We start from the raw sequence: 10,197 nt of genomic DNA, 5'->3' as shown, positions 1-10,197 counted from the left end.
TTAAATGAAAAATATGTTATCAAAATATCATTTAATTTTGTGTCTTAAATAAGTAATTTTAAAAGTAAAATTAAAATATTATTAAAAAGACGTTTTATTAAAAATTGGATAAATAAATTAAAATGAGAGAGTATTTTTATCTATATATAATGACTTCATGAGTTCTTTTCACTATTAATGTAATTTTAATGTCATAATTAATTTACATATTGACCTAATTTTGTAACATTTAACGGTTTTTTTTGGTTTCATATTGGGTTTGATATTGATATGGGAGATCGATTAAATTTAAATTTGTGTCAGAAAAATCATATTCGAGATAAAATACTCTTTAACAAAGGCGACTCTTTACCTAGAGGGACTCAAATCAAATTTTCTAATTAAAAATGAATAAATTGAACTACTCCACCAAAATCTTTGTTGATAATATATAACGACTAACTAAGTTGTACAATGCTTTGAAGAATTCTTATGAAAACTTATCCAAAAATATTGTACGTTAAAGATTCTCAAAAGATATATTTTGAAAGCTTCTTTAAAAACTTCCTTTAGTAAAGTAGTAAGTAGTAAGAGAGATCTTTAAATCTTGTAGTTTTAAGTTTAAAATATGTAAAATATATATTTTTTTAAAAGAACTATCTTGTTATTTTAAATACGCTATGTGATTTTAAGAAAATTTATCCCTAGAAACTCTTTAAATAATTGAACAACACCGTAAATAATGACGAATCTAATATATATCGTGCAAATCCACAGAAAATCAATAACTTTTGTTCAAATCATTAGATTATAAAAATTAAGACATTAACTACATATCTATAAATATTTCATTGTGAATTTATTTATTATTGCACATTAACTTAAAATTATCGTAAAAATTCATAAATTTTATAATCTTAAATTCATCGCTGACAAAAAAAATATTTACACTACCAATGTATCAAACTTTATATATAAATTTAATATCAAGAAAAAAAATCAATTCACAAAAACTCACTTACTCATTTTTTTAATGTTATATTGTAGAATAAGAATCTTTTCAAAAGTTTTCTTGTTTTGTTATATCCAAATTGAAGAAAGAGAAGAGAAAAATCCAACGTTAAAGCTGTTTTTTTTCTCTTTTTTTTTTATGAAGAATAAAGTGCATATAGTATAAAGGCTTTTTTTTTTTAATATGTCAGAATAAAGAAAGAAATTAAAATATTGAGAAAAAAAAAAAGGAAGCTGCCGACACCCATTAATTCGTTAAACACATTTTCTTCGAAGGTGATTTAATCATGTACTTTTTGTTTAAGAGAAATTAATGTTGTTAAGTTTCGAGGAATTAAGATATTTTGGTCAATTATAAATTGAAAAGAAAATATTTTTATATATATAAATAGAGATTTCTTATTAAACATAAAAAAGGTTTGTAAGTGGCTTAAAAAATTAATTTAACTTGTTATTTTCTGTGTTCTAATTATCGTATTATTTTGTTATTGTTATTGATATTTTTGTAGTTTAGAAATGTTTTTCATAAATTTGATATTGAAATTATTCTTTTTATTTGAAGAAATGGATAAGATCTATGTAAGCACTCTCCTTTTTCAACTTTTGCATGTAGAAATACATAAATATGTTGTTATTGTTACTCTACATTTTTTGTATTTTCTCTTTTTAAGTTACTTTGATATATATTTTTTGAATTAACGGTCCATTAAAATAAAATTATATATATTTATATTATAGCTTTTAAATTTTGTCGTAGAAATACACTAAATATATTATTATTATCTTAAAAAAAAAAAAGTTGGTTGCTAATAATTAGAGACAAAAACCATGTGCTGAGTGATGGAAGCTTTATCGGCTAACGCGTTCCATTCAATGAATGGACAAAACAGTTGAAGTGAAATTTGAAAATTGAGATATAGAGTGATGTCTTTTCTTTTTTATTCGTCATGAGTTTTTTTTTTTTGAAAAAATATATAATAATAATAATACTTATGTATAAACGGACCCTTGAAAATGGAATAATAGACGTTTGATGATTAAGAAAAAATTGAGAGAAATATTGAAAACGGTTTTGATTTTGACGTGAAATATTAGCTTTTATCTTTTGACTATTGATAATTAAAAATATATTTTTATTTGTCTAACTCAATTTAAATACACTCATGATATGTCTTATGATATAGTAAGTGATTTCGAACTCTTGTATGAGTGTGAGACTCTTTATAAAAAGTCGAGAGAAATATTGAAAACAATACTCATAAATTTGACTAGAATTTAGGGTGCATTTCACTCATGTTGCTAGATTAAGGATGTATGCAAGTTCAATAAATCAAGTAAAGGGGTGTTTTTCAGATTGTCAATAGTTTGAAAATGAAACTAATAATTCGCGTCAAGTTCGAGGGTGTTTTCAATATTTCTTTCTTTGAAAAAATCACTTTTTCCTAGAGTTGAACTTTGAAAAATACCTTTGGCCATGAAATTTCGAAATTCAATTTAAAGTTAAATTTCAAAATTTGAAAAATAACAAAAAGTTAATTTTATTTTTTCCACTCTAAATTACTCATAAAAAAAAAATTACAATAAAATATAGTCAAACATCCGCTAAATTTTTTAATTTCATTTTGGACATTTATTTTCTCTTCTTTTTTTTCCATGCATCACTTTTTCCAAGTAGGACCATAGAGAGAGATAGAGCCTGGGAAAGCCTATCCATGATTTAAAAGGATTTTAAATTCCTTAGGCATGCACGTGAATGCCGGTGATTATTTTAAAACAAATATAAGATACTGTTTCGTTTGATACGCGGGATAAGATAAATATTTAAATTAAGTAGGTTAAAGAATGTTTGAATTGATTTATATTAAATATTTGTATATTTTAACTTTTTATGATATTTAATAAAGACAAAATACTTTGAAATACTTATTTTTAGGTTTTAAAAAAGTACAAAAATAAGTTATAGCTAAAAGTTGGATATGACAAAATTTATGTTTTTTAACTTATAGCTTATGAGTTACTCCCTTCGTTTCTATTTAGTTGTCATTATTTTAAGTTTTACGCCCCTTAAGAAATTAGGTAAAGTTTATCATTGTACTCTTATCTAATGTCTTCTTAAAGTCAAGTTTTTAATAAATGAATATGAATTAATTTATTTTGATTTATTAATTTAACCAATGAACATGAATAAATTACTTAATTTTTCTATATCGGTCAAATTTATGCTTTTAAGGCTAATAACTTTCAAGGGCAAAATAAGAAGAATAATGTCATTTATGCATTGATTTTGTGAAATGACAAATATTTTTAAGGAACATCTATTTTTTGTAAGGACAATATGTAAATAGAAACGGATGGATTATTTTGAGAAAGTTTGATCAAACACTAATTGAGGCTCAAGAGTGTTTTTAAAATTTATAAGACAAATGCAAACGACTTTTCATTAAAGATATATTTCTGAAAAACACTTTCAAAATATGTTGATTTTAAAAGTTTGGCCAAATCATGGGCAGAGTTACACTTTTGTTTAGACCCCCTCATTAAAAAATTATTCCGTATATACAAGTAAAATGATAAATATAATGATTAAATAATGTATTTTGGACATTCTTGACACAACAACATGTTATAGTTGCACAATAGTTTTAAACGCTTTGATTTGTATGTTCGAATCTCACTAATTGCTACTTCTTTCTTTTTTCACTTTTTAAGAAGAGCAGGCTCCGACCATTTAGGATTATTTTATCACTTCTTTCGGATGGGATTCGAAATAAAGTAGTCCGTTAGCTATTGTTGAACGAAGCTGTCATAATACCAACTGCATATCTTTTCTTTGACTTAGTTTTTTAATGTTTTAAATTTCGTGGTTGATATTTTTATTGAAATTTAATTAAATTGAAATTAAATATATAATTTTTAATTAATAATGAAGGAATATTTATTGCTCTGTTGCATATTAAACTTATTTGTGAAAATTATTACTCTAACTAATGATATTAAACTTACAATATTCTTATAACTATAGAAATATCTGATTAGGAGTAAAATAAAAGGGGTCCTATAATTATAGCAATCTAAAAGGTGTCTTTTCTCATTCCTTTGGACGGCTGTTATCAGTTGTATTGTATTGTATTGTATTGTTAGTTTAGATATAATGTTTGTTTTGATTGTTAGTTTGTTACTTAAATTTTATTGTATCATATCATTTAAATTCATCGTTAAGTAATGGCGAAAAGACGTGTAACGACCGATTTGGTGTGATCGCATCGTTACCTTAATATTTTCTTCTTATTTTGTCTCTATTTATTATTTAATAATTATATTTCATCTTTTATCCTACCTTTTTATAGTAGTTTTACCCCGTACATTAATTTTCTTATAGATTTATCATTCAAATTATCGATGTGTGACATTATGTAACGATAGAGAGCAATATAATCTATCCAAACACTATATTCATTAAAACAATACAATGTACAACACGATACTTTATGAAACAATACGTAACAACCATCCAAACAAAGTGTTCCCAACATTGGGCACGATTTAAAAATACACAAAAGTTCATAAAACTAAATGCATAAATCAATTGCTTCTTCAGAAAATAATAATAATACATATTTGAGATTTTTGTAGATATTTTAGGGGCAAAAACTTGTAATAGAGGGAAATTTGTAACAATTTAATGGCAAATCTGGCTTGTCTATCAATTGTTCGTGACTCCGGTCGAAGTACCAATCACTAAATGCCTTTGCAATTGACTGGAAAAAAAAAACAATTCTTAAATGAGGTTAGAGATGAATCGAAAAAAAAAATCATATGCTATATTGTAGATTTAAATTATATTTTTTCTTTTTAGATCGATATAGAATAAAATAAATTCATTCTTTGAGAATAGTAATAAAAAAATTGACCTTATTATGTACGGAGAATCCATTCCAACCAACACCACTTGTTATTTGGGAATGAATCAAGCAAGAGTCAATAAACATTCCTCTTGATGAAGAATTACTTTGTTTAGGTAATGCATTTAAAAAATCTTGTTTGAAATCTGAAATAAAACAAAAAAAAAGGTTAAATTTCAAAATTTCACATGTTTAATTCATAATTAATTAAATACAAATTTGACAATTAGGCATAGCTAAGTATGACGTTATTACTAACCTTGTAAAGTTTTAACAAGAGAAGCTGAGCATGTATTACTAAAAAGATCTTCGTAATAACCAGGAAAAGTCTTGTTTATCTGGAAACATTTTAAGAAAGAATTTTAATCCAAGGCAAGAAACATAATAAGAATTAATCTAAATAGTCGCTTATTCAATTGCTTAAACTAAAATAATCACAGATGTATATCATATATGTATAACCTATGCATATCAGTTAGTATAAGTAAACAGTGAATTCGGTCAGCTATTTATGAAAAAAATCCATTTGTACGTTTTTAAGAGACTTAGATATCAATTAAATTCTATTTTTTTTCATGAACTTATAATGGAGAATTGATTTTGACCTGAAATGTATCAAACATTGAGTTGACTATGAAAAATGGTGTCTTGATTCCTTGTTGAAAATATTGTGGAAAAAGGCACTGCAAATTCATTAGACATAACATTAGTTTCATTACGTTTCGATGAGCTCGATCGAGAAAGTAAATAACTATCGATTCTTACCAAGGATGGGTTCATTTTTGAAGTACAAGATGATGGTAACATATTGGCTGAATGCTACATTTGATTAAAAAAATAAATTAAACAAACAAATATTGAATATTGTGAGGATATATATATGGAATATTATATATATTAAAAAAGAAGAAAAAAGAAGAAGAGGAATTGTACATGTAATTTGATCAGTCCTTCATTAACAGTATCCATGAATGACATTTCCTTCTTGTGTTTCCTGTTACACAAATTACCAATCAAGGCGGTTCGCGCTTCTTCAAAATATTATACGATATATATGAGGTTAAAATTATATTTTATACATATATAGTAGATAGCATTGACCGGAAAATGAGCAAACGTTGTGCTTTCTATACTATATATATAAGGTCGAAATTATATTTTATACATATATAGCGTTGACCGGAAAAATGAGCAAACTTTGTTGGTTTTGAATTATAAGGGATTATTATTTCTATCGATATTTTGTACTGTTTTTTATATAGTGAAATATTCATGATCTCGTTAACTTATTGTATCTCCTTTGATATTATATATATTTGTTGTCTGATTTATCATCTTTCTAGGTTTGCTTTATTAGATTTTTGCCTACAACACTAATTATTTTAATCTAACAAAATTAACCTGATGAGTGCTTATTATCCGAGCAACTCCCTCTCATCGACTTTTAATTAGATTAAATCTTACCTGTGGAGAAAATAGCTACCATCAGCAAGACACTTAACTCTAGCTGAGTTAGGAAGAAGAGCTTTAAAACGATCACAATGGATTAAAGCAGGCAGTCCTCCAGCTGAACCACCACTAAGAATGGCCTGCCAAATAAGAGTAGAATAGCTTAACACTACACTCGAAAAATGCTCGAGAAATTAACTTAAATAGTCGTCCACTCAAAATAATAGCTATCAAATGTATCGATATCTAAATAATTAAATGTATCTATGGATAGTATAATAATATATGTATATTGACTAGCGATCATAAATATTATTGGTTAAGTGGACAAATGTGTAACTTCCTCATGTGTTGTTGACTAATATTGAGACATAATATTATAACAATATATTCAGTGTAATTTCACGTAATGTGGAGTCTGAGGATGATGGAGTTTACACATACGGTATTCTACCTCCTAGAGGTAAAGAAGTTGTTTTTGAGAGATCATCTGCTCAAATAACACATATCAAAGCAGTCTGAAAAGAAAAATCCAAAAATAATAACGACATAACAAATAACACGAAATTCTTGAGAGACGTACATTTTTAGCATTCTTCATTCCTTTCTCCAAGAAATTCTCAATCAACGCAAGGAAAATCCTTGCACCTCTAAAATGAAGGTTAGTAATCTGATAAAACATTAGCATAATATCAGAAAAATGCTTAATTAGTTGATTAATTATAATATAAATATATATAAAAACAAATATTTTCCATAGAAACTATTTTTTTGGCACATAAATGTTTTTTCTACTTATATACAGATATTTGATAAGTAAATAGAAAATATTATCTCAAAATAATTGAGTTTAAAGATAGTGTACCGGATCAACTATTTCAACATCTCCTGTGAAGGATGATCCATCACAATAAATAACCATAACTCTATTCCAATTGTAGAAATCTAAAAACAAAATAAAACATAAATTAATATAATTAAATGAAAGCATGATTATTGTCTTATTATTATTTTAAGTACTAATTAAATATATTTTACCTGGATTAATTGTCTTATTGTTGCTAAGTATTCCATAAAATGATCTTTGCTTTGGAGCATATTTTGAAGAACCTCTTTCTGTCGTTGCACGAGCAAGACAATCCATCACATTATAACACCATTCTCCACCCTAAATCCAAGTATAGAAGTTTGAAATAAAATTTTAATTATTTTTAAAAAAAATTATTTGATTATCAAAATTTGATAAAATATCACGTAAATTAAAACGAAAAAATAATTTTGCATGACGCTTACCCTAAAGTAGATAATCCAATTATTAGCGCCTTCTCCATGTCCCTTCTCATAATAGTATGCTGGAGGAGTCCCATCCAAGCAAACTAGAAGCATATAATAAAATGGAAATAAGAGTAGTAAAATTAATTTATAAATATGTGATTCGTCAAATTCGTTTAAGTTTTAACAGGTTAATGACTTGTTTATTTATTAACTTAGTCTATCTTAATCAAGTTAGATTCAATCCATCTAAAACTTAAGCCATTATATAGTGATCATTGTTTAGCTATCTCATATCAATCATTAAACTCATTTCAACCCAATTAACCAGGCAAAGTTGGATAATGATTTATTTATTAGTTTAACTCATTTTAATTCATCCAATCGTCTATTAATTTAATATTCATACTTGCATAAAGTATTATTAGGAAAATAACTAAGGAATTCAACTCAGGTATATATACACATTATCACTTGATGGTATAAAAATTCTTATAAATTGTTTTAGTATATGAAAGTTAACATCATATATTAGTCAAATTCTTATAATATTTCAAAAAAATAGATTTCTTCAAAGAAATTTTCACTATTTATTGATTTTATTGATTCGAGATCAGAATCAATTTCTATTCTATCTATTTTTGAGATTTTAACTCTTCTTTTGTTACATTCGTAACTTTTGTGGCCTTCTTCTCCACAGTTATAGCATTTGCATTTATCAGTGGGTTTGGTTTTTAAGAAATCATTTTTCTTTTTATAGTATTTCTTTCTAGGTACATACTTCTGTTTTGAGAAGTTTTTTCTTTTTATTAATCCTTTTGTAGATTGCTTTCTCCTTTTATAAGGTCTATCACATCCCCATTGAGTAGATGCTTTAGTATCTTTACAATAGATTTGTGTATTTATTCTTTTAGCTTTTCTTTGGATGTTATGAGACATGCAAAGATGACTAAGTCTGTTTTTTAGGAAATTTATCCTTTGTCCTAGGGTATCTCCTTTTTTTTCTTCTTTTTCATACTCTTCTCTGAAATATTTTGCCCAGAAGCCTGGTAATTTCTGATAATATTTTTCTAGATAAGGTAACATTTCCTTACCGCTATCAAATATTTTGTAATAATATTCTTCGAATTCACAAGTGTATTCTTGAATATAACTCATTTTACAAATTTGTAATTTTTCTAATTGCTCTTTTGCAATAGTTCTTATAAAATCTTTGTTATCTTTTTCATTTCCTTTGCCACCAAAGAATTCGTTGTAGATATACCCTTTTAGATTTGTTATACCTTCTTGGACCGAATTTTTTAGTCCTTCTAAGGTATCATTTTTGATTATATCTTCTGCATCTTCAGTTAATCCTGAAAACCAGTCGTTTACTTTTCCCATGAATGTGTTTATCATAATGATATATTTTTCTTCGTCTGTATAATTCCCTTTTCCTAAAAGAAAGTAAAGGAGCATGTTTTGAGACCAAAGGTCTAAACTGCTTTCTGGATCTCTTTTACATTGGAGATCTAAGAATTGTGCTCCAATATCTCCTGTTGGGAGTCTATTTGGCATGAATCTTGATTTATCATTGTTATGAAATTTTTTTGTATAATCATCTTTCTTTCTTGCTTTATTAGCATAATTTTTATCATCATTTTCTGGTAAGTTACCCAAACTTAGACTACCAGAAGACAGTGATAACCTTGTCTTACAAACAGATGCGTCTGACTATCATTGGGGAGCATTATTGCAAACCGATTTAAATGAATTTGCAGGTACACAAGCGGTACATTTAATGATGCAGAAACAAGATATTCCACAAACGAAAAGGAATTATTAGCAATTGTTAGAGGAATCAGAAAATTTTCTGCTTTTCTTCTACCAAAACAATTTATTATTAGAACTGATAATACACAGGTTTCAGGTCTAATTTTTAATAAGCTTCCTTCGGAACCACAATACAGAAGATTGCACCGATGGCAAGTATTATTATCTTTCTATTCATTTACAATAGAATATATTAAAGGAAATGATAATTTTCTTGCAGATTTCATTTCAAGAAACGTCCAATATGGACAATCAGACAAAAATCCTACTTGATAGGATATACGAAAAAATGAAGACAGTGGATGAATCCATTGACGAGAAAAGCCAAAGGCTATTCAAAATAGCCCTCCAGGTTCTATCTCTTAACCTATGAAGAGGTTTTTGAATAAATCTCATTTTAAAAGATTTAAGTAAAAATATGCAAAAGCATTTTCGACATAATATGCAAACAGCATGATTAATATCATAAAGTTTTTGATTCCCAGTAGGTACTAAGTATTTTTCCTTATGTCTAAGTACTATATGCAATATAGTGTATTTGTAAAATTAATAATGAAACAAGAGTTTGCGTGTATACCTTTCTTCTCTTTTTTTTGATGAATAGTCCTTATCACTTCCTCAGAAGTTCTCCCTTCAGGCCATGAACAGTTTTTTCGCCTAACAACCTCAGTTTACGGCTACTTCCCCACTGTTCCTCCTTAAGGCTGAAGATCGCAACCTTCACTTAAGACTATCTATGAAATTATAAGAAGAGAAGTATAAAAACCAACTC

General features: G+C 26.7%; 1 protein-coding gene across 1 annotated transcript in view; it reads right to left on the bottom strand.

Annotated features, from left to right (window-relative positions):
- Positions 1–4,628: 4,628 nt before the first annotated feature.
- Positions 4,629–10,197, bottom strand: part of LOC102598683 (pectin acetylesterase 8-like) — a 9,152-nt gene continuing 3,583 nt past the window's right edge. The window contains exons 3-13 of the mRNA XM_015315357.1: positions 7,635–7,717; positions 7,380–7,509; positions 7,207–7,286; positions 6,925–7,011; positions 6,357–6,481; positions 5,826–5,886; positions 5,658–5,711; positions 5,498–5,575; positions 5,152–5,230; positions 4,902–5,038; positions 4,629–4,748 (exon numbers count right to left, since the gene is read on the bottom strand). Of these exons, the coding sequence (XP_015170843.1) occupies positions 4,629–4,748; positions 4,902–5,038; positions 5,152–5,230; positions 5,498–5,575; positions 5,658–5,711; positions 5,826–5,886; positions 6,357–6,481; positions 6,925–7,011; positions 7,207–7,286; positions 7,380–7,509; positions 7,635–7,717 (1,034 nt within the window). The remainder of the gene's footprint in view (positions 4,749–4,901; positions 5,039–5,151; positions 5,231–5,497; positions 5,576–5,657; positions 5,712–5,825; positions 5,887–6,356; positions 6,482–6,924; positions 7,012–7,206; positions 7,287–7,379; positions 7,510–7,634; positions 7,718–10,197) is intronic.

This window comes from Solanum tuberosum, unplaced genomic scaffold (assembly GCF_000226075.1).
Source record: "Solanum tuberosum cultivar DM 1-3 516 R44 unplaced genomic scaffold, SolTub_3.0 scf00361, whole genome shotgun sequence".
NCBI classification, from domain to species: Eukaryota; Viridiplantae; Streptophyta; class Magnoliopsida; order Solanales; family Solanaceae; genus Solanum; species Solanum tuberosum.
This window is presented reverse-complemented; position numbering and strand designations above follow the sequence as displayed.